The sequence below is a fragment of the Caenorhabditis elegans genome, chromosome V (genome assembly GCF_000002985.6).
Source record: "Caenorhabditis elegans chromosome V".
Lineage (NCBI taxonomy): Eukaryota > Metazoa > Nematoda > Chromadorea > Rhabditida > Rhabditidae > Caenorhabditis > Caenorhabditis elegans.
In genome coordinates this window covers 6171363-6198230 of record NC_003283.11, presented here as the reverse complement: position 1 = coordinate 6198230, position 26868 = coordinate 6171363, and the positions used below count along the sequence as shown (strand labels likewise).

The following is a 26868-nucleotide window of genomic DNA, read 5'->3' as shown; positions in this document are numbered from 1 at the left end:
AGTTTTACCCAATAGTGTTCAAGAAAACTATCATCAACAAATTATATTAAATTATTATTTTCAGAAATGTTTCAATGTACTATGAAGCTGGCACTTCTGCAATTATTCTCAAAAATGTGCAAAAACGTCAGGGTGGTAACTACTTCCTTCGTGCACATAACTGTCATGGAGAATCCATTCTTCCAATGAAACTGACTGTTGATCCAATTGGTTAGTTAATGTTTTGAGTTGATTTTAGTGAAAATAATGTTTTCAGAAGCCGTCACTCATGTCCTTGAGACTTCAATTCCAAAGGTTGTTGTTGAGCAGGATGCGAAGGAAGAAGAAGTCAGAAGAGCAGCTGAAATCATATCTGAGCAGTTTGCACAGCTTTGGGTCCAAGATGCTCAAACGGAAGCTGTTAGTGCACAAGCTCACCAAACGCCAGTTGTAGCCGAACAAGCCTCCGAGGAACCAACTCTGCCAGAAGTAGTCGCAGCACTTCAAGAGCAGAAGCCCTCTGTGGAGAAAGCACCCCAACCTCAGTTTGAAGTTCTGGAAACGGAAGACCAGGACGTTGTTGAACAAATGCAGAAGCAGCTGCCACCAGTTCAAAAATCAATGTCTGTACAAGAGGAGAAAGCATCTTCCCAAAGAACCCCAAGCCCAATGAATTACGAGGATAAAGTTAAAACTATTCAATCTAACCTTCTTCGTGTTAACTCTCACGAGGCTATGGAGCCCATTGAGGCAACAAATCTTTTGCTCAACACCGCTTTACAATTAAAGGTAATTTTATAATTTGAAAAATACTCGTAGAACAATTTTTTTTAATTCAATGGTTTGCAGAACGAGCATGTATGCGATGAGACCACGACGGTTATTGTTACCCAGCAGCCACAAAAATACGATCAACTCGTGACTGTCGTTGAATCAAACATCGAATATCATGCACTTCGTCTCAGCACATCTTCATCTTCTCCTCTCAAGTTTATTGATCTTGAGACTATCATTCAAAAACCAAGCACATCCTGTGAAAGTATTGACAGAATGTTCGTTGAGAAATCAAAACGAACAGCTAATGCTCAACACAGAATAGTTGTTCTTCAAGGAATGTCAAACACTTTCCATAACGCTATTACATGGAGTTTGAAGAAAGTGAAGAAGCTTGTTGGAGATGCTGAAGCTAAAGCTTATGCGGATGTGGAAGTGGTAAAGCAAGACGAAACTAATGAGCAAGTCATGACCATCATTGACAACGATACTATTGTTCCTCAGCTTTTGCAAGTGGCAGCAGCAGCCAACAAGCTTAAGCTGGAGAATGTTAGTGTTGCATTGATCAAAGAAGGAGACCGTGCCCATCAGGAATTGGTTATTGAGTATGAAAGCTCTATTGATGAGCCAATGTTCGAGCCAGTTCATAACACATCTCATCTTACATTCCACCAACAACAACCAACTGGACCAGATCAACATGTATGGTCAAGAAGGTCTAAGTTTGAGGAAGACGAAGCTCATGTTGTGGCGGTATTTGTTGAAGTTGATGCCAACTGCCCCGATCAAAGCGTTGAAATTGTTGCGACAGTAAATGCAGCATACGAAGGTGACAATCGACAAGGAATCGAAGATGAGCCATTCACGGAAGTTAGTCAGTCTCTAGCGACCGAATCAAGTGCAGCTCCACAGGCTCCAAAGTTCTTGAGAAAACTAGTAAATTGCTTTGGGAGAATAGGAGAGCCCGTTCAGTTGAAATGCTTGATAGCGGGAATGCCTCAACCAGAGATCGAGTGGACAGTTGATGGAGATCCGATTGTTCCCAATGAGTAAGTTTTTTATAGATTGGACTTCAAACTGCAATATGAAAATCTCAAATTCCATTTTACAGTGAGTACAGTATCGTTTACGAGGATGGTGTGTGCATTCTTCGCATCGAATCTACACTGATTGAAGATGAGGGAGAATACTGTTGCACTGCCAGCAATGTGGCTGGAACAACTTTCAGTAAATGCTACTTGAAATTATCAGGTTAGTTTCCTTTTTAATCAACATTCATTTGTACATGTTTAATCATTTCTGAAAGTTTCAATTGAAAATTTATACATTTTTGGTAACAAAATAATGCCAAATTGAAACACTCAGCTTTGAATAAATGCACTTTCCATTGCACACTTTCACATTCTGGGTTACAATTTTTTCTTGAGAAATATCATTATGTGTTTTGGAGAGTGAGTAAGACAAAAAACATCAAAATGAGGCACAATCGATATCGTTCTTTTATTTTCAATTTGAATCTCCCTTCATATTCAATTCAATATCCTCAAATGTTCTTTAAAATCTCAATTTTTATTTTTGTACTTCTCCCTTACTCTTTGCTTCTTCTTTCTTACCTTTCCTATCCTTTTGATTTCCCTAACTATTTCTTTAATTTAAGGCGGCCGCTACGAGTGCACTTCGTTTTGGTCTTGCTCGCTCCCTAAAACCAAGGGCCTTTCTCAATGTTCTTTTGCTCCGTGTCTCCCGGAGTGTGCTCGTGGTGGTGGCCGTGCACGTTGTACTTTTGTCTGTTGCATGCTTGTTATTAACAATTGTTTTTATTTTATTCAGAAGCCGATGATGATGCTGTGGATCTTTTACGCCAGCTTTCGGAGATCAAGATTATTGATCCAACGCTTTCAACGGGATATCCGATGAGTATGATATCTGATGAAGAGAACACTAGTCATCAGTTGCTCTCAAATGTGTTGCTCACTGATAAAGAAGTTCCAATCACTGCCACATACAATGAAGATCTTTCAAGAGCTGAATCATTCAGAAGGTTCTTCGAGTCTGCAGAGACCACTGTCAAAGTTACTGAACTCTACCAGGGAGAGTCTGTTGAAGCCCAGTTCCAACAACCTGAGAAAAGAGAACAAGTTTCAACAAGTAACACTGATGTGATGTTTGTGAACCAGAAAGTCGATGTGATGGAATCAACTGTTTCAACAGTTGGAAATGCAGTTCGACAGTCTGTTTCAAGTTCAACTAATTCCTGGGATTATATGTTCAATGATCCATTCCCAGAAAGCCAAGAAATTAATGTGATTGAAAATGAACTTTACGAGCCAAGAGTTCCACTTCTTCCTCAAAAACTTTCTTACAAAGGACAAGAGATTTTTGCAAACACGAATACAGTGGAGAGAAATTCAAAAGCTGGAGCTAAAGCTAAAGGAGAAGTTGAAAATCTGAAAAAGTGTGTGGAGACTCTACTTTTGTTTGACGCAGAAATGGATATGAAAGATATTAAAGAAAGTTCTCCGAAAAAAGAAATAATATCAAAGAAAGATCAGCAATCATTGGACGATCAAATTAAAGTAACTCAACAGATTTTGAAAGATGTCGAACGAGACCTGAATAAAATGGAAAGAACAAGTCCCGGTAAAAGCCTCAGTCCAAATAAAAGAACATTCGCGCCCAAAGATGTCGAAGATATTGAAGCTGCAATTTTCAGTATCTCTGATCAACTTGCTGATAGGCAGAGTAGCGAAGAAGCACTCAGAGAAGCTCTACAAGAAATGATTTTGAGCAATTCAAGTCCTATGAAAGAACTTTCGCGAAACAATGAAACATCGAAACCTGAAGTTTTAAAATCGGAAATCCAAAAAATACCAGAAGTGGAGACTAAAATTTCCGAAGTTTATCCCATTGTTAAACTCAAACAAGCAATATCGGCAATTGAAAATAGTTTGTTGGAAGATACCGAAGTCACCGAAATTATGAAAAGAAAGGGAAGTGACAAGGACAAGAGAAAGGCGACTCGTATCAAACGAGTACCAAGTGCTCATTCTGCTCGCATCACTCCGATCACCTCAAATCTCAGGGACAGACTGAATCAACTTCATCAGCTGACGGTATCTGAAGACTCTGGATCTTTGAAGCAAAATGAAGAGGCTAAGGAAATTCAAGAACTGTTTGTCAAGATTGAAAAGGAAATCAATACGATCGCTGAACTTTGCAAAGAAAAAATGACAAAGAAGGGAGCAGATACAGTTACTCATGTCCTCAACTCAGTGCTCCAACACGTGGCAAGTATTATAAATGTGATTCTTGTTGCACAAGATCATCAGCCGATTGAAGTTCATGCCGAGACAACTAAAACCGCCGAAGTATCTGTTTGGTATAGTTTTGATGTTCATCCAGAATCAGAAGATATTATCGGAATTGTTGATGAAGAGCCAACGAACAGAAGACCTTCTTCTACTCCGCGTGGTTCTACTAGAAGTAGTAATCTCACTACATCTCAAGATTCTCAAGCAACTACCAAAATGACAGTCTCCAGTGAGGATACTATTGAAGCGCCAATTGCTCCACCAAGAAAAGGTAGATCACTTTCAAGAGATGCTGAGAGACTTTTGGAGATACAACCCCGAGCACCGCCAAGAAGAAGTCGGCAATCTGGAGATACTTTGTCGCCAGAGCCTACTCCCGTTTTAACACTTGTCAAATCTGATGAGACTCCAGCTCCAGTTCGACCGCCACGTAGTAGAAGTCGTCATTCTGGTGATGAACTAGCTGAAACATCTCCTGAAGCTCAACCGATTCGTCCACCACGCAGTCATAGCCGACACTCTGGAGACGAGCTGGAAGAAGTTCAGCCAGTTCGACCACCAAGAAGCAAAAGTAAAACTGCGGATGCAAATTGTCTTCAAATAGAAAGTATGGATGAGTCTCAATATTCACTCAGCTGCATTCACATTCAAAAAACTAACTTTGCATTCACCAATTCTACACACGAGACATCAAACGCGTCGGTTGTGGTTGATCTTCGAAATATGGCTCAACTAGAATGCACGGTTCAATCTCTTGACGATCTCGCTTCAATTCAGATGCTTTGTGAAGAATCTGACTATCCTTCGGACACGGATAGATCACTGCTTCTTGCTGGTACTGTTAGATATTTCAACCGTGCTAGTCCATCACTCCACGAAGTTTCACCTTCTTTGAATATGGAATCAGTGTCTATGGATTTGAAGCCAGAAACTGAACCGGAAGAAATTGTTCAAGATGTGTATGTAAATGTGGAACTCCACTCTGTTCCCTCGCTCAGTTCGCTGGTTGAAGTTAATCCGAACACTCTGATGCAGACACTTGCCTCTGAAAAATCTTCTTTGAAAGCTGCAGAAGAAGATGAAAAAGAAGGAGAAGAAGAAGGAGAAGAAGAAGTTACTGCAGATGTGTCTTTCATCGGACGTTCAGTTCTTTCTACAGAAACGTTGGATGTAGTTCTTGAAGAAAAAGATATGAGTCAAATGAATTCGACCCTTCCATTGGATTATGAACGTGCATTCTCATCAAATACTATAAGAGAGACCGATATTTTAAGTGATGAGAGTATTACTGTAGATTCATCCTACCACAAAAGCCCGGAGCCTACAGTAGATTTTGCAAGAAGTCAAGTAAAGAGTGAAGAAGTTACCGAGAACTTTTCATTGATTCACAAACCAGCAAGAAGAAGAGTCACCGGAATTGTTGTCAACTCTTTGATCTACACAATTGCGGCAAATATAGCTGAAGATAACACATTTGATGTTGATGTTGTTCAAGAGCCACAACGATATAATATTTCTATTAAAGTCATTGAAGATATTGTCGATTTCACTTCTCTTACCATAATGTCCGATTGCGAAGATGATCCACCAGCAGATGTTCTTGTATTGAAACAAGACACCAGTAAACTTCAAGCTTTATCGTATGATGACATTAGTGTGGCAACGACTCGAACTGGAATTACCGTCTCAATTGTTGCTAGAAGTCTCAACGACGGAATCTATGCTTCTTTGGAAGAGATTGCATGGGGAGAGGTGGAAATGACAGTTCCCGATATAATGCAGATGAGTACCGAAGAAAAAAGTTCATTGCAATTCAATGTAACGGTTTCCGAGTCAAATCTAGAAGAAGCAAAGTCTTTGAAATCTCAAGTGTCTTTCAGAAGTTCACAAAACTCTGTGTCGGAAATGGATAACACAATTAGTTCAACTGCAACAATCAGTATTCCAAGTTATGTGGTGAAGTTAGAATCTACAGCAACAATAACTTGCGAATTGAACAATTATCTTCCAAAAAATTGTACTATTGATTGGTATTGCGGGAAGACTAAAATAATAATAGACCATGAACAATTTGATCGAATCAGTCACGATCTTCTGGAAGTACTTATAATCCGAAGTGTGGAGGCAATCAATGGAAACTTGTATAGCTTGAAAATTAATGAAGACTTGTTCCCAGTTGCATATTTGATAGTGGAAAATACAAATCTGACAACATCTGCCAATATTCTGACTCGACCCGAAACTCAATTCGTTATGGAAGGACAACCGACAGTTATTACTGTCGAGCTGGACGACCCTAATGTAATTGTGAATTGGCTTAAAGATAGAAGGCCTCTTCATGAAAATGAAAGGATCAGATTGGAAACTGATGGACAGGGAAACCATCGAGTAATTATTCCGAACACCTGCGTTGGAGACCAAGGAACGTATTTGGCATTGACGTCATCAGAAAGTGTGGCTATTACTCTTGTTGTTGAAGGTAAATAGTTTTTTGGTTCATTTAATGTCTAATGGAAGTTTTTGAGCTTTTGAAGTATTATTTTTTGAGGAACAGTGTTGGCCATAATTATTTCTAATCAGATTTTAGTGGTTTCACACATTTTTCGGAGAGTTTAAACCAAAAAGTGCATATAAGAAAATTGAATTGAAAAAAATTATTCATTTTTGAAAATTTATCAAATTTCTATAATTATGTTTCAATAAAATCCACAAAAAAGTCCCAAGAGATGTCGTTCTCCGGTCATTGTGTTAGAAAAAAAAAGAGTGTTAAACATTTATTGCTTCGGTTTGTTCGACAAACTTTTAAAATCATTGCAAACACGACTTTAGATTGAATTATAACCGGAACTGTACGTGTTGCAATTGCTTGTGAGAGTCTGAAGTCTGAATGAAGTTATAAGAGCCAGAGTTTCAATTCTCAAACAACAGGACCACCCGCGGTTCTATGTTCATTTATCTGAGGTTATCAAAATTTGAAATGTTCAAAAGCTTCCACTTCCACGTTTTTCCTGATGTAATTTTTGGTTGACCATCTATTAACATCAATAACCTGAATTTCCAGAGCGAATTGAAGAGAAAGAGGTGATGGTGATAGCATCGGGCACTGAAAGTGAAGAAGATGATGTTCAAGAGTATCTGGTACCACCGGGCAGTACAGCCACCATTGCTTGTGAACTCGAAGAATGCGAACTGAAGCGTTCGATCCGTTGGCTGCGAGACGGAAAGGACATTCGGTTTGAGCAAGGAAAAACTGAGCACGTGCAGAATGGATTGAAGCATTACCTTGTTGTTCATGATGCAACGAGTTTGGATAGTGGCTTGTATAGTGTGTGTATTTCAAATGTAGAGTTCCGTGTTGCTCATCTATGTGTCAATAGTTTGACTTCTACTTTACATGCGTTGAAGAGAAAACGTATATCTAATAACTCTCTTCATAATTAACTTATTCTTCGTCCTTTCATTGATCTTTTTCCTATTTTCCATCGTTTATTGATTCCAGGGTTATTGAACTCTATCCTACTTGCTCAATTATTTTTACTTGTTTATATTTCATTTAAAACTTCTTGCGATAAAACGATATCGATCATGTCTCATGTTTGAATGTTATATTTTCTTTCCTTCATTTTCAAAAAGAAAAGTCGAATAAAGCAATTATTTTGAAAAATAATGGAAAAAAAAACTTATTACATAAAATAGGTTTTTTTAGAAACAGAAAGATCGGAAGAACAATGTGAAGAGACAATAATTCCGCGTGGCGTTGTTGCAACAATTCAATGTCAAACATCAGAACCACAAGAGTCAATTCAGTGGTCCAAGGTAATACTTCTGGAACAAAAATTTCTAACTATTATTTGACTTCTACGTAAAATTTTCGCATACGCTTTTTTTATATTCACCTGATTTTTAGAAAATTTACTTCTCGTTAAAAGTAACAAGACTAAATTTAATAGGCTAGGTAAAATCAGGAGCATCTAAATGCAGTTTTAAACAAACTTATAAACAAAAATTTTATATACTTTCATTTAGAATATACTTTTATTTTAAAATACACTTGCATAACTTTTGTATTAAAAAAATCATAAATAGTCAGGTTAATTTTTAATTTTTAAAAAATTTTTTGCCGTACGTTTTGCACAAACAAAATCCCCACATAATTCAAAAAAAAAACTGGAGAAAAAATCAAGCATACGGTCTAAAAAAGTTCAGGTTCAAAATCTTTGCGAACTCGGGACATTTTGAAAACGAATGCAACAAAAAAATGCTGGAGTTTTTTGACACAATAGTACATAAATGGTTTTAGGTAAAAATGCTAAAAGGTGTTTTCAGTCTCAGATTTTACTGTAGTAAAACTTTATTGAAGCTCACTGTTAGTGAAACAATGTAGAAATCCGAAATACTTATTTCAAAAAAAAAAAGGTTTTAAATAAAAAAATGTTCAAGTGCGATTTTTCAGCCGGTTTAGAAATCCAATAAATTGTTCATAATCCGGAGAGAATTAAAAAAACTTAAAGTTCATTCAGCACCGAAAATTTTATTTTAGGATGGTAACATTATTCCATCGGATATTTCTCGATTTGAGTTCCGTTCTTTGGACAACAATCAAAGCCACGAGATGGTTATTTCCAACATTTCTTGGTCGGATGCTGGTGTTTATTCAGTTCTTATCAATGGAAAAAGCTCATTTGTTTCCAAGATTGTTGTTGTTGGTGAGAAAACATATTAGATGGGATATTCATAAGGAATCATTATTTTTCAGAAAGTGAGTTAATTACTCAATCAGTAGAAGAAGAACCAGAAGCTGAGCCAGAAATTGATGTGTCGCTTCATATTGTGGAGTCAGAACAAATTATTGAATTAAATGTTCCACAGTCACCCAAATTAGGTGCATCTCATGAAACTTTAGTTCCAATTGGTCAAGATGACATTGAAGTTATCGATAAACAGGAAGCAGCGCCTGTTGTTGAATCAATTGAAGAAACTTCATCAATAGGATCAGAAGAATTTGAGATCATAGAAAAGTTCACAGAAGAGGAAGTTCCAAAGGTAGCAGAACCTTCGGAGCCAACCCAAGCAGATGTTCCAAAGATAGCAGCACCTCTGGAACAAAGTCAAATACAACAAGAAGTTCCAACGGTAGCAGCACCTTCGGAGCCAACCCAAGCAGATGTTCCAAAGGAAGCAGCACCTTCGGAGCCGAGCCAAGCAGATGTTCCAAAGGTAGCAGCACCTCTGGAACAAACTCAAATACAACAAGAAGTTCCAATGGTAGCAGCACCTTTGGAGCCAACCCAAGCAGATGTTCCAAAGGTAGCAGCACCTCTGGAACAAAGTCAAATACAACAAGAAGTTCCAACGGTAGCAGCACCTTCGGAGCCAACCCAAGCAGATGTTCCAAAGGAAGCAGCACCTTCGGAGCCAAGCCAAGCAGATGTTCCAAAGGTAGCAGCACCTCTGGAACAAACTCAAATACAACAAGAAGTTCCAATGGTAGCAGCACCTTTGGAGCCAATTCAGGAAGAAGTTCCAAAGGAAGCAGCACCTTCGGAGCCAACTCAAGAAGACGTTCCAAAGGGAGCAGCACCTCTGGAGCCAACCCAAGAAGACGTTCCAAAGGAAGCAGCACCTTCGGGACCAACTCAAGAAGATGTTCCGAAGGAAGAAGCTCCTTCGGAGCCAACTCAAGAAGACGTTCCAAAGGAAGCAGCACCTTCGGAGCCAACTCAAGAAAATGTTCCGAAGGAAGCAGCACCTTCGGAGCCAACTAAAGACGTTCCAAAGGAAGCAGCACCTTCGGAGCCAATTCAGGAAGAAGTTCCAAAGGAAGCAACACTTTCTGAGCCAACCCAAGAACAATCAGAAGTTTCAAAGAGATCAGAACCTGTAGAGCCAACCCAAATTCAACAAGCAGCTTCAGAGGAAGAAACACCTCTAGAAGAAACTAATGAAACTGTGGTCCAGACCAACGAAGATGTTAAAGAAGCTGAAGTCCCTGAAAATGCCGAAGCTCAAAAAGTGGTCGATTCATCGGATTTGCAAGTTGCAGCTTCGGAAATTGCCCACTTGGCTATTGATGAGGCAGTTTTGGAAACCTCAAATCAGCCATCCCAATTCGACTCTCTTCAAGAACAAAAACCCTCGGTAGTCCATGAAAATGAACATGTTCGCAGTGTCTGTGTTGATCTTACATTCAGCCGAGATTCAGAGCAAATTGTGTCAGATGTAATAGTTGCAGAAGTTGGTTATGATGAAGACGGTGAGTTTTTTTAAGGATTTTGTTTTAAAATCTATTTTTGCAGAATGTTCAACAATTGCCGATACTATCACATCACTGTCTTCAAGTCCTCTGTACACTGCTCCAGTTTTTACTGAACGACTTCCATCTTCAGCATGTTTTGCAAATAGTAAATTGACACTAGAAGTTATGTTCAGCGGAGTACCACAACCAACGATTTCTTGGTTGATTGACGATCATGAATTGGTTTCCGATGGGTAATAACTTGTTTATCTTAACAATCAAAAAAAATTTGATTTTCAGTGAAAGGATCTCCATAAAATGTGAAAATGGTGTGAGCGCTATTCGATTCTTCAACGTGGATCGTAATGCGGGAGGTTTTCTGAAGTGTCGTGCAACAAATTGTGCTGGGCAAGTTGAAACATCATGTGAGATCGTCGCAGCTGATGAGATCTCTGTCATCAGTGACTCTTCGATTACATCTTCGACGAGACCACATTTTGTTGTGCCCTTACCTGAACGTGTCACTCATACCGTCAATGATCATATTACAATTAAATGCAAATTCTCTGGACAACCCTTGCCTGCCGCCATGTGGGAAAAGGATGGGGTCCTTCTCGATTTACAGTGAGTTTTTTGTTTGATAATTAGCTTGATTTGATAATTTTATGAGGATTTGATGTTTCAAAGAGGTAAAGCTCAAAGCGGCATCCGTGAGGAACGTTGTCTTGAATTAAAAAAGTCTCGAATCATCAAATATAACAATAAAATGTTCGAAAAATGTTCATATAGTGAGAAAATTTTTTAGTCAGTCCAAGTTAAAATATTCAAAATTTTAAAAATCTAGGTGGGTTTCTATATAACAAAGGGTTTCTATAGAACTTTCTTAGACTGAAGTTGGAATTTCAATAAAGAAAAATGTTCTTGGTATACAATTCAAAAAATTCACTCTGATTATTTTTTGAAGGGAAAAATAACCGAAATTATTTTTTAAAAAATTATGTTCTCGCGTCAGTTCAATAATAATCTAGCCATCTGAAACGTGAAGTACAAAAAAACTACTTTTTAAACCTTTGAGGTTTTAATTTAACAAGAAACTATCGTAACTTTTAGACAAAGCTGCATTCTTAACATATTTCGCTAAATTTTTGTTTTACTTTGATTATTTTCAATTGTTTATTTTCAGAAAGTACCAAGTAACAACGGAAGATGGAACCAGCATTCTGAAAATAGAGAGTGCATCATTGGATGATAAGGCCGTATATACCTGTACGATCGCCAATGAAGCTGGCTGTGAATCGACAAGTTGCACAATTGATGTAGTTGATGATCATCTTGGATTACAACAAACTGGACTTCACGTGATGTGTGAGCGGGATCAGAATGACGTGGAATTGGATATACTTGTTCAATCTCCAAATCATCTTGGCGTCACGTTCAATTTCCCACCAGTTAACCGAACACTTGCTCGTCAACCACCATACTTCTTGCTTCCACTTTCGGATAAAGTTGTGATAGATGAGAAGTGTACACTAAAGTGTGTTGTGATGGGAATTCCATTGGTTATTGTGAAATGGATTGTTGACGGAGTTGTAGTTACGGAGGATGAGTTAGTTTCAAAACATTTGATACATTTTTCAATATAAAACCATTACAGTAACCACGAAATCCACTTTGAAGATGGAATAGCTTTGTTGCGAATGAAAAATATCAAGAAAGACAAGAGTGTTGTTCAATGTGAAGCAATAAACTGTAAAGGTAAAGTTACAACGAGCTGTGTCTTGACGAAATGTGGCGTAGAGGAGAGTGAAGCTGGTGACTTACAAAAACCGAGTTTTGTGCTATCTTTGAAGGTTAGACAGCTTTTGTTTGTCACATTACATCACATTACTATGAATTGTAGGACACATGCACAACAACGGATCATGCGACCTTGAAATGTATCGTAGTAGGAACTCCCCTTCCAGATGTTTCTTGCTCGTTCAACGGAGTCACAGATAATTCTAAGTACGTACACTTTTTTTTAAAACTAATTTATAAATTTAAACAGAAAAGACCGAACAAAAACTTGTGTGTCTGAAATTTGTTTTCACTCTGTTTTCAAGTACCAAGGAGTTGGAAAATGGGACCAGACATGGCTATACAATTTTTCAATAAAAAATAAAATGTGATCACTTCCAATCTTTCTTCAGGTTCAGCTGAAAAATTGCATTGTCAAAGTAAAATCCGTGATTCGTTTTTCATAATTTTCCAAAAAAACCAGAATTCAATACTCAACACTAAAAGTATAATACGTTTAATTTCAATTCAGAATTCGCTCCGAAGACGGAATTGTCTTGATTCAAGTGAATGATGTTACTGAAGAAGGTATTGTTGTAGAATGCACAATTTCCAATGAAACGGGATCCAGCACGTCAAACTGTGTTGTGAAAATAATTAAACAGGAAGAAAAGAACTATCAGCGTCCAATAATTGTATTTAATCAAGCTGGATCAGTGAACAACGAACGAGAACTTTCTGTGAAAGTAGGAGTTATTGCATCGCCTGAACCAACATTATTCTGGAAACATAACGGAAAATCAATCGAAGAAGGAGGAGATTATTATTTAATTTTTGAGGATGGCATTGGAATATTAAAAGTTTTCAATATCCAAGATGGATCTCATGAATTCACGTGTATTGCTAAAAATGAATATGGGCAAACAACGGTTGAAATTCCAGTCGAAATTGGTTTAAAAACCGAAAACAAGCTGACACTTGTCAAAACTTTGAATGTAAGTTAATATAGAGCCATTTAAAATCATTTAAAAATCTCAGGATATTGCCGTTGTGGATGATATTGTGCAGTTAAAAATAGTTGCTGAAGGTGACCTTCCCATTGAGTTCAAATGGTTTGAAGATGGGCAGATTCTTGAAGATGACAGGTGGGTAAACTTTCTATAGTTTTTTACCAATATAATTATATTCACAGTAGTCATAAAATAACTGTTGACAAATGCATTTCTACTCTGCAACTGAAACTAGAAGAAACTGGAACAAGAATTATAACTTGTGAAGTTTCTAATTCTTCCAGTAAAGTAAATGCAAGCTGCAATGTAGAGCGAGTGCACAACACTGTCTCCGACTTTGTGATGACTAATGACAAGTAAGTTTTATTAAAAAATATATGAGTGTAGTAAACATGTTCAAATTCATCAGTAACAAATAACATGACAACTTTTCAAAGGCGGTGTGAATTTGGATTTTCTTAAGATCCAAAAATATCACAAAAGAAAAGCAAAAAAAAAAGGAGAAAGAAAGCAATCAAAATTTTAATATTAGGGATGGCTAATTTGAAATTTATATTATATATTTTTTGTTGCATAACGGTTTTTTGAACTTGTGGGAACTTGACATTTCATTTTACGGTAGTTTCATATAAAAGCTAAGTAACCTAAGTAACCTAAGTAACCTAGATTGGAGCCACTTTCTTAGGCTTCTGCACAATCTAGCTTCTTTTCAGCGTTGATCTGATGGTTGTTTGCGGATTTTGCATAATTTAGAAAACATTGTAAGAATACAATAAGAATTTGCCAAAAAAATTCGTTTAAAATGTTTTTTTTTCGAAACTTCTTGATTTTATGATACAAAAATTATGCAACCAACTCTAAGCAATTTTCCAACATACAAAACGTCCAAAATTGAAATAACAATTTAGAGCAACACAACTAACTTTAAAAGTGACAGAAGAAACTATTTTTGCAATCACGATTTGAACCAGATGTATTAAATTAACAAGTACTGTATGCTTTAAAATTTTTACATCTAATTCTAACATTTCCGACCAAACTTTTTTTGAAGATTTTTCGACGATCAACAAATATTGCTTTGAACCAAATTAAAAAAAATCACCCAGCGAACTTTTCCTTTAAATTTGTAAAAGCGTCATCGCATTATTTTCACCAGATTTTTCTCTCAAACAGTAAGCGAGAAAAAATTACATTCAAAATGAAACAAGCTAGTTAGATATTTTGAACAGGAAGACAATACAAAAATTATTTTCAGCTCGACAAGGTTCTTGGCTGTTGGACGAAAATGCACAAGAGAACGTAACAATACAATTCTAAAAGCAGTAGTTGTCGCTCGGGAGAACATCGGTGATATTTGTGAAATTGATGGAGAAAAAATGTAAGAAACAAAGCCTATTCGTATCGTAATTTTAAATATTTTAGACCGGACGCATACATTGAAGGCAACTCCTTGTCGATAAAAGTTGACACACTGTCTAAAAAACTATCAAATGTTTCCTTTAAAGTGTCCGCTTCCGAAGGAAAAGTGTTCGAAACGCGAAAAATTGAAATTGCACAAGAGGATACTGATGAAGAAAACTTTGAAATCAACTATTCTCTCCGAATTGATGAACAAAGTGGGAACACTACTTACACGTTTGAAAATTCCGAATTGTATCAGGGAAATCAATCAAGGGAACTTGACAATACTGAGAGAAACTTTACGGTTAATAAAGAGAAGGACGAATCGAAAAAGCCTTCTGAAGTACAACCAGCTGAAATTGTTGAGCAAAAAGATGTTCCAGTGCAAGAGACTAGTGCACCAACAGTTGAGAAACTTGCTCCTGTGGAATCAAAAGAAACACCTGAAGTACAAGCAGCTGAAATTGTTGAGCAAAAGGATGTTCCAGTGCCAGAGACTCGTGCACCAACTGTCGAACCAACAGTTGAAAAACATACACCTGTGGACTCAAAAGAAACATCTGAAGTAGAACCAGCTGAAATTGTTGAGCAAAAGGATGTTCCAGTGCCAGAGACTAGTGCACCAACTGTCGAACCAACAGTTGAAAAACATACACCTGTGGAATCAAAAGAAAAATCTGAAGTACAACCAGCTGAAATTGTTGAGCAAAAGGATGTCACATGTGAAGAGGAAATCAAAGAACTGCTGACGGAGGTGGAAGTTGAACTCTTCTTCTCACAAGCTGAAGTGTTCTCCGGTTTGGAACTAGATTTACTGATGGAATGTTCTGAATACGTAACAACTTCTATCCAAAAAGGTTCAACTGCCGCACCCGCCCAAGAACCAACAGTTGAGAAACTTGCACCTGTGGAATCAAAAGAAACATCTGAAGTAGAACCAGCTGAAATTGTTGAGCAAAAGGATGTTCCAGTGCCAGAGACTAGTGCACCTTCTGTCGAACCAACAGTTGAGAAACTTGCACCTGTAGAATCAAAGGAAACATCTGAAGTACAACAAGCTGAAATCGTCGAGCAAAAGGATGTTCCAGTGCCAGAGACTAGTGCACCTTCTGTCGAACCAACAGTTGAGAAACTTGCACCTGCGGAATCAAAGGAAACATCTGAAGTACAACCAGCTGAAATTGTTGAGCAAAAGGATGTCACATGTGAAGAGGAAATCAAAGAACTGCTGACGGAGGTAGAAGTTGAACTCTTCTTCTCACAAGCTGAAGTGTTCTCCGGTTTGGAACTAGATTTACTGATGGAATGTTCTGAATACGTAACAACTTCTATCCAAAAAGGTTCAACTGCCGCACCCGCCCAAGAACCAACAGTTGAGAAACTTGCTCCTGTGGAATCAAAAGAAACATCTGAAGTACAACAAGCTGAAATCATCGAGCAAAAGGATGTTCCAGTGCCAGAGACCAGTGCACCTACAGTCGAACCAACAGTTGAGAAACTTAAACCTGTGGAATCAAAAGAAACATCGGAAGTACAACAAGTTGAAATCATCGAGCAAAAGGATGTTCCAGTGCCAGAGACCAGTGCACCTACTGTCGAACCAACAGTTGAGAAACTTGCACCTGTGGAATCAAAAGAAACATCTGAAGTACAACAAGCTGAAATCATCGAGCAAAAGGATGTTCCAGTGCCAGAGACCAGTGCACCTACAGTCGAACCAACAGTTGAGAAACTTAAACCTGTGGAATCAAAAGAAACATCGGAAGTACAACAAGTTGAAATCATCGAGCAAAAGGATGTTCCAGTGCCAGAGACTAGTGCACCTACTGTCGAACCAACAGTTGAGAAACTTGCACCTGTGGAATCAAAAGAAACATCTGAAGTACAACAAGCTGAAATCATCGAGCAAAAGGATGTTCCAGTGCCAGAGACCAGTGCACCTACAGTCGAACCAACAGTTGAGAAACTTAAACCTGTGGAATCAAAAGAAACATCGGAAGTACAACAAGTTGAAATCATCGAGCAAAAGGATGTTCCAGTGCCAGAGACCAGTGCACCTACAGTCGAACCAACAGTTGAGAAACATGCACCTGTAGAATCAAAAGAAACATCTGAAGTACAACCAGCTGAAATTGTTGAGCAAAAGGTTGTTCCAGTGCCAGAGACTAGTGCACCTACTGTCGAACCAACAGTTGAGAAACTTGCACCTGTGGAATCAAAAGAAACACCTGAAGTACAACCAGCTGAAATTCTTGAGCAAAAGGATGTCACATGTGAAGAGGAAATCAAAGAACTGCTGACGGAGGTGGAAGTTGAACTCTTCTTCTCAAAAGCTGAAGTGTTCTCCGGTTTGGAACTAGATTTACTGATGGAATGTTCTGAATACGTAACAACTTCTATCCAAAAAGGTTCAACTGCCGCACCCGCCCAAGAACCAACAGTTGAGAAACTTGCTCCTGTGGAATCCAAGGAAACATCTGAAGTAGAACCAGCTGAAATTGTTGAGCAAAAGGATGTTCCAGTGCCAGAGACTAGTGCACCTACAGTCGAACCAACAGTTGAGAAACTTAAATCTGTGGAATCAAAAGAAACATCTGAAGTACAACAAGCTGAAATCATCGAGCAAAAGGATGTTCCAGTGCCAGAGACTAGTGCACCTACTGTCGAACCAACAGTTGAGAAACTAGCTCCTGTGGATTCAAAGGAAACATCTGAAGTAGAACCAGCTGAAATTGTTGAGCAAAAGGATGTCACATGTGAAGAGGAAATCAAAGAACTGCTGACGGAGGTAGAAGTTGAACTCCTCTTCTCACAAGCTGAAGTGTTCTCCGGTTTGGAACTAGATTTACTGATGGAATGTTCTGAATACGTAACAACTTCTATCCAAAAAGGTTCAACTGCCGCACCCGCCCAAGAACCAACAGTTGAGAAACTTGCTCCTGTGGAATCCAAGGAAACATCTGAAGTAGAACCAGCTGAAATTGTTGAGCAAAAGGATGTTCCAGTGCCAGAGACTAGTGCACCTACAGTCGAACCAACAGTTGAGAAACTTAAATCTGTGGAATCAAAAGAAACATCTGAAGTACAACAAGCTGAAATCATCGAGCAAAAGGATGTTCCAGTGCCAGAGACTAGTGCACCTACTGTCGAACCAACAGTTGAGAAACATGCACCTGTAGAATCAAAAGAAACATCTGAAGTACAACCAGCTGAAATTGTTGAGCAAAAGGTTGTTCCAGTGCCAGAGACTAGTGCACCTACTGTCGAACCAACAGTTGAGAAACTTGCACCTGTGGAATCAAAAGAAACATCTGAAGTAGAACCAGCTGAAATTGTTGAGCAAAAGGATGTTCCAGTGCCAGAGACTAGTGCACCTACTGTCGAACCAACAGTTGAGAAACTTGCACCTGTGGAATCAAAAGAAACATCTGAAGTAGAACCAGCTGAAATTGTTGAGCAAAAGGATGTTCCAGTGCCAGAGACTAGTGCACCTACTGTCGAACCAACAATTGAGAAACTTGCACCTGTGGAATCAAAAGAAACATCTGAAGTAGAACCAGCTGAAATTGTTGAGCAAAAGGATGTTTCAGTGCCAGAGACTAGTGCACCTACTGTCGAACCAACAATTGAGAAACTTGCACCTGTGGAATCAAAAGAAACATCTGAAGTAGAACCAGCTGAAATTGTTGAGCAAAAGGATGTTTCAGTGCCAGAGACTAGTGCACCTACTGTCGAACCAACAGTTGAAAAACTTGCACCTGTGGAATCAAAAGAAACATCTGAAGTAGAACCAGCTGAAATTGTTGAGCAAAAGGATGTGCCAGTGCCAGAGACTAGTGCACCTACTGTCGAACCAACAGTTGAGAAACTTGCACCTGTGGAATCAAAGGAAACATCTGAAGTACAACCAGCTGAAATTGTCGAGCACAAAGATGTTCAAGTGCCAGAGACTAGTTCACCTACTGTCGAACCAACAGTTGAAAAACTTGCACCTGTGGAATCAAAAGAAACATCTGAAGTAGAACCAGCTGAAATTGTTGAGCAAAAGGATGTGCCAGTGCCAGAGACTAGTGCACCTACTGTCGAACCAACAGTTGAGAAACTTGCACCTGTGGAATCAAAAGAAACATCTGAAGTAGAACCAGCTGAAATTGTTGAGCAAAAGGATGTGCCAGTGCCAGAGACTAGTGCACCTACTGTCGAACCAACAGTTGAGAAACTTGCACCTGTGGAATCAAAGGAAACATCTGAAGTACAACCAGCTGAAATTGTTGAGCAAAAGGATGTTTCAGTGCCAGAGACTAGTGCACCTACTGTCGAACCAACAGTTGAGAAACTTGCACCTGTGGAATCAAAGGAAACATCTGAAGTACAACCAGCTGAAATTGTTGAGCAAAAGGATGTGCCAGTGCCAGAGACTAGTGCACCTACTGTCGAACCAACAGTTGAGAAACTTGCACCTGTGGAATCAAAGGAAACATCTGAAGTACAACCAGCTGAAATTGTCGAGCACAAAGATGTTCAAGTGCCAGAGACTAGTTCACCTACTGTCGAACCAACAGTTGAAAAACTTGCACCTGTGGAATCAAAAGAAACATCTGAAGTAGAACCAGCTGAAATTGTTGAGCAAAAGGATGTGCCAGTGCCAGAGACTAGTGCACCTACTGTCGAACCAACAGTTGAGAAACTTGCACCTGTGGAATCAAAGGAAACATCTGAAGTACAACCAGCTGAAATTGTCGAGCACAAAGATGTTCAAGTGCCAGAGACTAGTGCACCTACTGTCGAACCAACAATTGAGAAACTTGCACCTGTGGAATCAAAAGAAACATCTGAAGTAGAACCAGCTGAAATTGTTGAGCAAAAGGATGTTTCAGTGCCAGAGACTAGTGCACCTACTGTCGAACCAACAATTGAGAAACTTGCACCTGTGGAATCAAAAGAAACATCTGAAGTACAACCAGCTGAAATTGTCGAGCACAAAGATGTTCAAGTGCCAGAGACTAGTTCACCTACTGTCGAACCAACAGTTGAAAAACTTGCACCTGTGGAATCAAAAGAAACATCTGAAGTACAACCAGCTGAAATTGTTGAGCAAAAGGATGTCACATGTGAAGAGGAAATCAAAGAACTGCTGACGGAGGTAGAAGTTGAACTCTTCTTCTCACAAGCTGAAGTGTTCTCCGGTTTGGAACTAGATTTACTGATGGAATGTTCTGAATACGTAACAACTTCTATCCAAAAAGGTTCAACTGCCGCGCCCGCCCATGAACCAACAGTTGAGAAACTTGCTCCTGTGGAATCAAAAGAAACATCTGAAGTAGAACCAGCTGAAATTGTTGAGCAAAAGGATGTGCCAGTGCCAGAGACTAGTGCACCTACTGTCGAACCAACAGTTGAGAAACTTGCACCTGTGGAATCAAAGGAAACATCTGAAGTAGAACCAGCTGAAATTGTTGAGCAAAAGGATTTGCCAGTGCCAGAGACTAGTGCACCTACTGTCGAACCAACAGTTGAGAAACTTGCACCTGTGGAATCAAAGAAAACATCTGAAGTAGAACCAGCTGAAATTGTTGAGCAAAAGGATGTGCCAGTGCCAGAGACTAGTGCACCTACTGTCGAACCAACAGTTGAGAAACTTGCACCTGTGGAATCAAAAGAAACATCTGAAGTAGAACCAGCTGAAATTGTTGAGCAAAAGGATGTTCCAGTGCCAGAGACTAGTGCACCTACTGTCGAACCAACAGTTGAGAAACTTGCACCTGTGGAATCAAAAGAAACATCTGAAGTAGAACCAGCTGAAATTGTTGAGCAAAAGGATGTTCCAGTGCCAGAGACTAGTGCACCTACTGTCGAACCAACAATTGAGAAACTTGCACCTGTGGAATCAAAAGAAACATCTGAAGTAGAACCAGCTGAAATTGTTGAGCAAAAGGATGTTTCAGTGCCAGAGACTAGTGCACCTACTGTCGAACCAACAATTGAGAAACTTGCACCTGTGGAATCAAAAGAAACATCTGAAGTAGAACCAGCTGAAATTGTTGAGCAAAAGGATGTTTCAGTGCCAGAGACTAGTGCACCTACTGTCGAACCAACAGTTGAAAAACTTGCACCTGTGGAATCAAAAGAAACATCTGAAGTAGAACCAGCTGAAATTGTTGAGCAAAAGGATGTGCCAGTGCCAGAGACTAGTGCACCTACTGTCGAACCAACAGTTGAGAAACTTGCACCTGTGGAATCAAAGGAAACATCTGAAGTACAACCAGCTGAAATTGTCGAGCACAAAGATGTTCAAGTGCCAGAGACTAGTTCACCTACTGTCGAACCAACAGTTGAAAAACTTGCACCTGTGGAATCAAAAGAAACATCTGAAGTAGAACCAGCTGAAATTGTTGAGCAAAAGGATGTGCCAGTGCCAGAGACTAGTGCACCTACTGTCGAACCAACAGTTGAGAAACTTGCACCTGTGGAATCAAAAGAAACATCTGAAGTAGAACCAGCTGAAATTGTTGAGCAAAAGGATGTGCCAGTGCCAGAGACTAGTGCACCTACTGTCGAACCAACAGTTGAGAAACTTGCACCTGTGGAATCAAAGGAAACATCTGAAGTACAACCAGCTGAAATTGTCGAGCACAAAGATGTTCAAGTGCCAGAGACTACTGCAACTACTTTCGAACCAACAAAGGAGAAACTTGCACCTGTGGATTCAAAGGAAACATCTGAAGTACAAACTGCTGAAATCGTCGAGCAAAAGGATGTTCCAGTTCCAGAGACTAGTGCAACTACTGTCGAACCAACAAAGGAGAAACTTGCACCTGGGGAATCAAAGGAAACATCTGAAGTACAACAAGCTGCAATCGTCGAGCAAAAGGATGTTGCAGTGCCAGAGACTAGTGCAACTACTGTCGAACCAACAAAGGAGAAACTTGCACCTGTGGAATCAAAGGAAACATCTGAAATACAAACTGCTGAAATCGTGGAGCAAAAGGATGTTCCAGTTCCAGAGACTAGTACATCTTATGTCGAACCAACAAAGGAGAAACTTGCACCTGGGGAATCAAAGGAAACATCTGAAGTACAACAAGCTGCAATCGTCGAGCAAAAGGATGTTCCAGTTCCAGAGACTAGTGCAACTACTGTCGAACCAACAAAGGAGAAACTTGCACCTGTGGAATCAAAGGAAACATCTGAAATACAACAAGCTGCAGTCGTCGAGCAAAAGGATGTTCCAGTTCCAGAGACTAGTGCAACTACTGTCGAACCAACAAAGGAGAAACTTGCACCTGTGGAATCAAAGGAAACATCTGAAGTACAACAAGCTGCAATCGTCGAGCAAAAGGATGTTCCAGTTCCAGAGGCTAATGCACCTACTTTCGAACCAACAGTTGAGAAACTTGCACCTGTGGAATCAAAGGAAACATCTGAAGTACAACAAGCTGCAATCGTCGAGCAAAAGGATGTTCCAGTTCCAGAGGCTAATGCACCTACTGTCGAACCAACAGTTGAGAAACTTGCACCTGTGGAATCAAAGGAAACATCTGTGGAATCCAAGGAAACACAGGCTGATGCTAAACTGAAAAAAGAGAAGGACGATAAACACAAACAGGAGGCTGATGCTAAACTGCAAAAGGAGAATGATGATAAACTCAAACAGGAGGCTGATGCTAAACTGAAAAAGGAGAATGATGATAAACTCAAACAGGAGGCTGATGCTAAACTGAAAAAGGAGAATGATGATAAACTCAAACAGGAGGCTGATGCTAAACTGAAAAAGGAGAATGATGATAAACTCAAACAGGAGGCTGCTGCTAAGCTGAAAAAGGAGAATGATGATAAACTCAAACAGGAGGCTGATGCTAAATTGAAAAAGGAGAATGATGATAAACTGAAACAGGAGGCTGATGCTAAACTGCAAAAGGAGAATGATGATAAACTCAAACAGGAGGCTGATGCTAAACTGCAAAAGGAGAATGATGATAAACTGAAACAGGAGGCTGATGCTAAACTGCAAAAGGAGAATGATGATAAACTGAAACAGGAGGCTGATGCTAAACTGCAAAAGGAGAATGATGATAAACTGAAACAGGAGGCTGATGCTAAACTGCAAAAGGAGAATGATGATAAACTCAAACAGGAGGCTGATGCTAAACTGAAAAAGGAGAATGATGATAAACTGAAACAGGAGGCTGATGCTAAATTGAAAAAGGAGAAGCACGATAAACTCAAACAGGAGGCTGATGCTAAACTGCAAAAGGAGAATGATGATAAACTGAAACAGGAGGCTGATGCTAAACTGCAAAAGGAGAATGATGATAAACTGAAACAGGAGGCTGATGCTAAACTGCAAAAGGAGAAGGATGATAAACTGAAACAGGAGGCTGATGCTAAACTGAAAAAGGAGAAGGACGATAAACTCAAACAGGATGCTGATGCTAAACTGCAAAAGGAGAAGGACGATAAACTCAAACAGGAGGCTGATGCTAAACTGAAAAAGGAGAAGGACGATAAACTGAAACATGAGGCTGATGCTAAACTGCAAAAGGAGAAGGACGATAAACTCAAACAGGAGGCTGATGCTAAACTGAAAAAGGAGAAGGACGATAGACTGAAAAAGGATGCTGATGCTAAACTGCAAAAGGAGAAGGACGATAAACTCAAACAGGAGGCTGATGCTAAACTGAAAAAGGAGAAGGACGATAAACTGAAACATGAGGCTGATGCTAAACTGCAAAAGGAGAAGGACGATAAACTCAAACAGGAGGCTGATGCTAAACTGAAAAAGGAGAAGGATGATAAACTGAAACAGGAGGCTGATGCTAAACTGCAAAAGGAGAAGGACGATAAACTCAAACAGGAGGCTGATGCTAAACTGAAAAAGGAGAAGGATGATAAACTGAAACAGGAGGCTGATGCTAAACTGCAAAAGGAGAAGGACGATAAACTCAAACAGGAGGCTGATGCTAAACTGAAAAAGGAGAAGGATGATAAACTGAAACAGGAGGCTGATGCTAAACTGCAAAAGGAGAAGGACGATAAACTCAAACAGGAGGCTGATGCTAAACTGAAAAAGGAGAAGGACGATAAACTCAAACAGGAGGCTGATGCTAAACTGAAAAAGGAGAAGGACGATAAACTCAAACAGGATGCTGATGCTAAACTGCAAAAGGAGAAGGACGATAAACTCAAACAGGAGGCCGATGCTAAACTGAAAAAGGAGAAGGACGATAAACTGAAACATGAGGCTGATGCTAAACTGAAAAAGGAGAAGGACGATAAACTCAAACAGGAGGCTGATGCTAAACTGAAAAAGGAGAAGGACGATAAACTCAAACAGGATGCTGATGCTAAACTGAAAAAGGAGAAGGACGATAAACTGAAACATGAGGCTGATGCTAAACTGCAAAAGGAGAAGGATGATAATTTCAAACAGGAGGCTAATGCTAAACTGCAAAAGGAGAAGGATGATAAACTGAAACAGGAGAAGGATGATAATTTCAAACAGGAGGCTAATGCTAAACTGCAAAAGGAGAAGGATGATAAACTGAAACAGGAGAAGGACGATAAACTCAAACAGGAGGCCGATGCTAAACTGAAAAAGGAGAAGGATGATAAACTGAAACAGGAGGCTGATGCTAAACTGAAAAAGGAGAAGGACGATAAATTGAAACAGGAGGCTGATGCTAAACTGAAAAAAGATAAGGATGATAAACTCAAACAGGAGGCTGATGCTAAACTGAAAAAGGAGAAGGACGATAAATTGAAACAGGAGGCTGATGCTAAACTGAAAAAAGATAAGGATGATAAACTCAAACAGGAGGCTGATGCTAAACTGAAAAAAGATAAGGATGATAAACTCAAACAGGAGGCTGATGCTAAACTGAAAAAGGAGAAGGATGATAAACTGAAACAGGAGAAGAACGATAAACTCAAACAAGAGGCCGATGCTAAACTGAAAAAGGAGAAGGACGATAAACTGAAACAGGAGGCTGATGCTAAACTGAAAAAGGAGAAGGATGATAAACTGAAACAGGAGACTGATGCTAAACTGAAAAAAGATAAGGATGATAAACTGAAACAGGAGGCTGATGCTAAACTGAAAAAAGATAAGGATGATAAACTCAAACAGGAGGCTGATGCTAAACTGAAAAAAGATAAGGATGATAAACTGAAACAGGAGGCTGATGGTAAACTGAAAAAGGAGAAGGATAATAAACTCAAACAGGAGGCTGATGGTAAACTGAAAAAGGAGAAGGATAATAAACTCAAACAGGAGGCTGATGCTAAACTGAAAAAGGAGAAGGACGATAAACTGAAACAGGAGGCTGATGCTAAACTGAAAAAGGAGAAGGACGATAAATTGAAACAGGAGGCTGATGCTAAACTGAAAAAAGATAAGGATGATAAACTGAAACAGGAGGCTGATGCTAAACTGAAAAAGGAGAAGGACGATAAATTGAAACAGGAGGCTGATGCTAAACTGAAAAAAGATAAGGATGATAAACTCAAACAGGAGGCTAATGCTAAACTGCAAAAGGAGAAGGATGATAAACTCAAACAGGAGGCTGATGCTAAACTGCAAAAGGAGAAGGATGATAAACTCAAACAGGAGGCTGATGCTAAACTGAAAAAGGAGAAGGACGATAAACTGAAACAGGAGGCTGATGCTAAACTGCAAAAGGAGAAGGACGATAAACTGAAACAGGAGGCTGATGCTAAACTGAAAAAGGAGAAGGACGATAAACTGAAACAGGAGGCTGATGCTAAACTGCAAAAGGAGAAGGATGATAATTTCAAACAGGAGGCTAATGCTAAACTGCAAAAGGAGAAGGATGATAAACTGAAACAGGAGAAGGACGATAAACTCAAACAAGAGGCCGATGCTAAACTGAAAAAGGAGAAGGACGATAAACTGAAACAGGAGGCTGATGCTAAACTGAAAAAGGATAAGGATGATAAACTGAAACAGGAGGCTGATGCTAAACTGAAAAAGGAGAAGGACGATAAACTGAAACAGGAGGCTGATGCTAAACTGAAAAAGGAGAAGGACGATAAATTGAAACAGGAGGCTGATGCTAAACTGAAAAAAGATAAGGATGATAAACTCAAACAGGAGGCTGATGCTAAACTGAAAAAAGATAAGGATGATAAACTCAAACAGGAGGCTGATGCTAAACTGAAAAAGGAGAAGGATGATAAACTGAAACAGGAGACTGATGCTAAACTGAAAAAAGATAAGGATGATAAACTGAAACAGGAGGCTGATGCTAAACTGAAAAAGGAGAAGGACGATAAATTGAAACAGGAGGCTGATGCTAAACTGAAAAAGGAGAAGGACGATAAATTGAAACAGGAGGCTGATGCTAAACTGAAAAAGGAGAAGGACGATAAATTGAAACAGGAGGCTGATGCTAAACTGAAAAAAGATAAGGATGATAAACTCAAACAGGAGGCTGATGCTAAACTGAAAAAAGATAAGGATGATAAACTGAAACAGGAGGCTGATGGTAAACTGAAAAAGGAGAAGGATAATAAACTCAAACAGGAGGCTGATGGTAAACTGAAAAAGGAGAAGGATAATAAACTCAAACAGGAGGCTGATGCTAAACTGAAAAAGGAGAAGGACGATAAACTGAAACAGGAGGCTGATGCTAAACTGAAAAAGGATAAGGATGATAAACTGAAACAGGAGGCTGATGCTAAACTGAAAAAGGAGAAGGACGATAAACTGAAACAGGAGGCTGATGCTAAACTGAAAAAGGAGAAGGACGATAAATTGAAACAGGAGGCTGATGCTAAACTGAAAAAAGATAAGGATGATAAACTCAAACAGGAGGCTGATGCTAAACTGAAAAAAGATAAGGATGATAAACTCAAACAGGAGGCTGATGCTAAACTGAAAAAGGAGAAGGATGATAAACTGAAACAGGAGGCTGATGCTAAACTGAAAAAAGATAAGGATGATAAACTGAAACAGGAGGCTGATGCTAAACTGAAAAAAGATAAGGATGATAAACTCAAACAGGAGGCTGATGCTAAACTGAAAAAGGAGAAGGGTGATAAACTCAAACTGGAGGATCAAACTAATCAAAGCCGAATTTTTGAAGAAACATCAATCGAGGTCACGTCGCTTCTAAAATGTAAGCAGCAAGCAATTATTGTTTCAAAGTCTTTTGCACTTTGCGAACGTGTTGTTTTGAATGCTGAGGAGCCATTTACACTTGAAGTGTTTTGTAATGCGGTCAGTTGTTTTCGAAATTCTAATTTTTTAAAAATAGATTTATCAAAGCAGAAAAGAAAGTTTATTTGAATAACTGAAAAGTAATCAATGCTATTTTTGTTTTCTTGCGTTCAAAAATTGGAACACATGTACTGTTTTAGTGTC

General features: G+C 39.2%; 1 protein-coding gene and 1 non-coding gene across 11 annotated transcripts in view; one reads left to right on the top strand and one right to left on the bottom strand.

The window, feature by feature from the left end:
- The window catches only part of ttn-1, a gene marked incomplete at both ends in the record, with an annotated part of 81724 nt that overhangs the window by 4402 nt on the left and 50454 nt on the right, over positions 1–26868 (top strand). For 8 of the 10 annotated variants that reach the window (NM_001373034.1, NM_001359768.3, NM_001380658.2 and 5 more), the window contains 17 exons: positions 65–210; positions 257–768; positions 829–1802; positions 1865–2004; positions 7771–7880; positions 8605–8770; positions 8821–10317; positions 10361–10553; positions 10600–10923; positions 11483–11905; positions 11954–12149; positions 12200–12303; positions 12608–13070; positions 13114–13220; positions 13268–13441; positions 14341–14463; positions 14508–26724. In NM_001373034.1, coding sequence (NP_001360072.1) covers positions 65–210; positions 257–768; positions 829–1802; positions 1865–2004; positions 7771–7880; positions 8605–8770; positions 8821–10317; positions 10361–10553; positions 10600–10923; positions 11483–11905; positions 11954–12149; positions 12200–12303; positions 12608–13070; positions 13114–13220; positions 13268–13441; positions 14341–14463; positions 14508–26724 — 17869 coding nt within the window. Of the gene's footprint in view, positions 1–64; positions 211–256; positions 769–828; positions 1803–1864; positions 2005–2583; positions 6544–7125; positions 7727–7770; positions 7881–8604; positions 8771–8820; positions 10318–10360; positions 10554–10599; positions 10924–11482; positions 11906–11953; positions 12150–12199; positions 12304–12607; positions 13071–13113; positions 13221–13267; positions 13442–14340; positions 14464–14507; positions 26725–26868 lie in introns of those variants that run through there. The other 2 variants (NM_001029029.5, NM_001359777.3) reach the window with 2 other exon arrangements.
- Positions 2257–2528, bottom strand: H05O09.3. The gene has a single exon (NR_068848.1). It is a non-coding gene; the product is annotated as an Unclassified non-coding RNA H05O09.3 (non-coding RNA).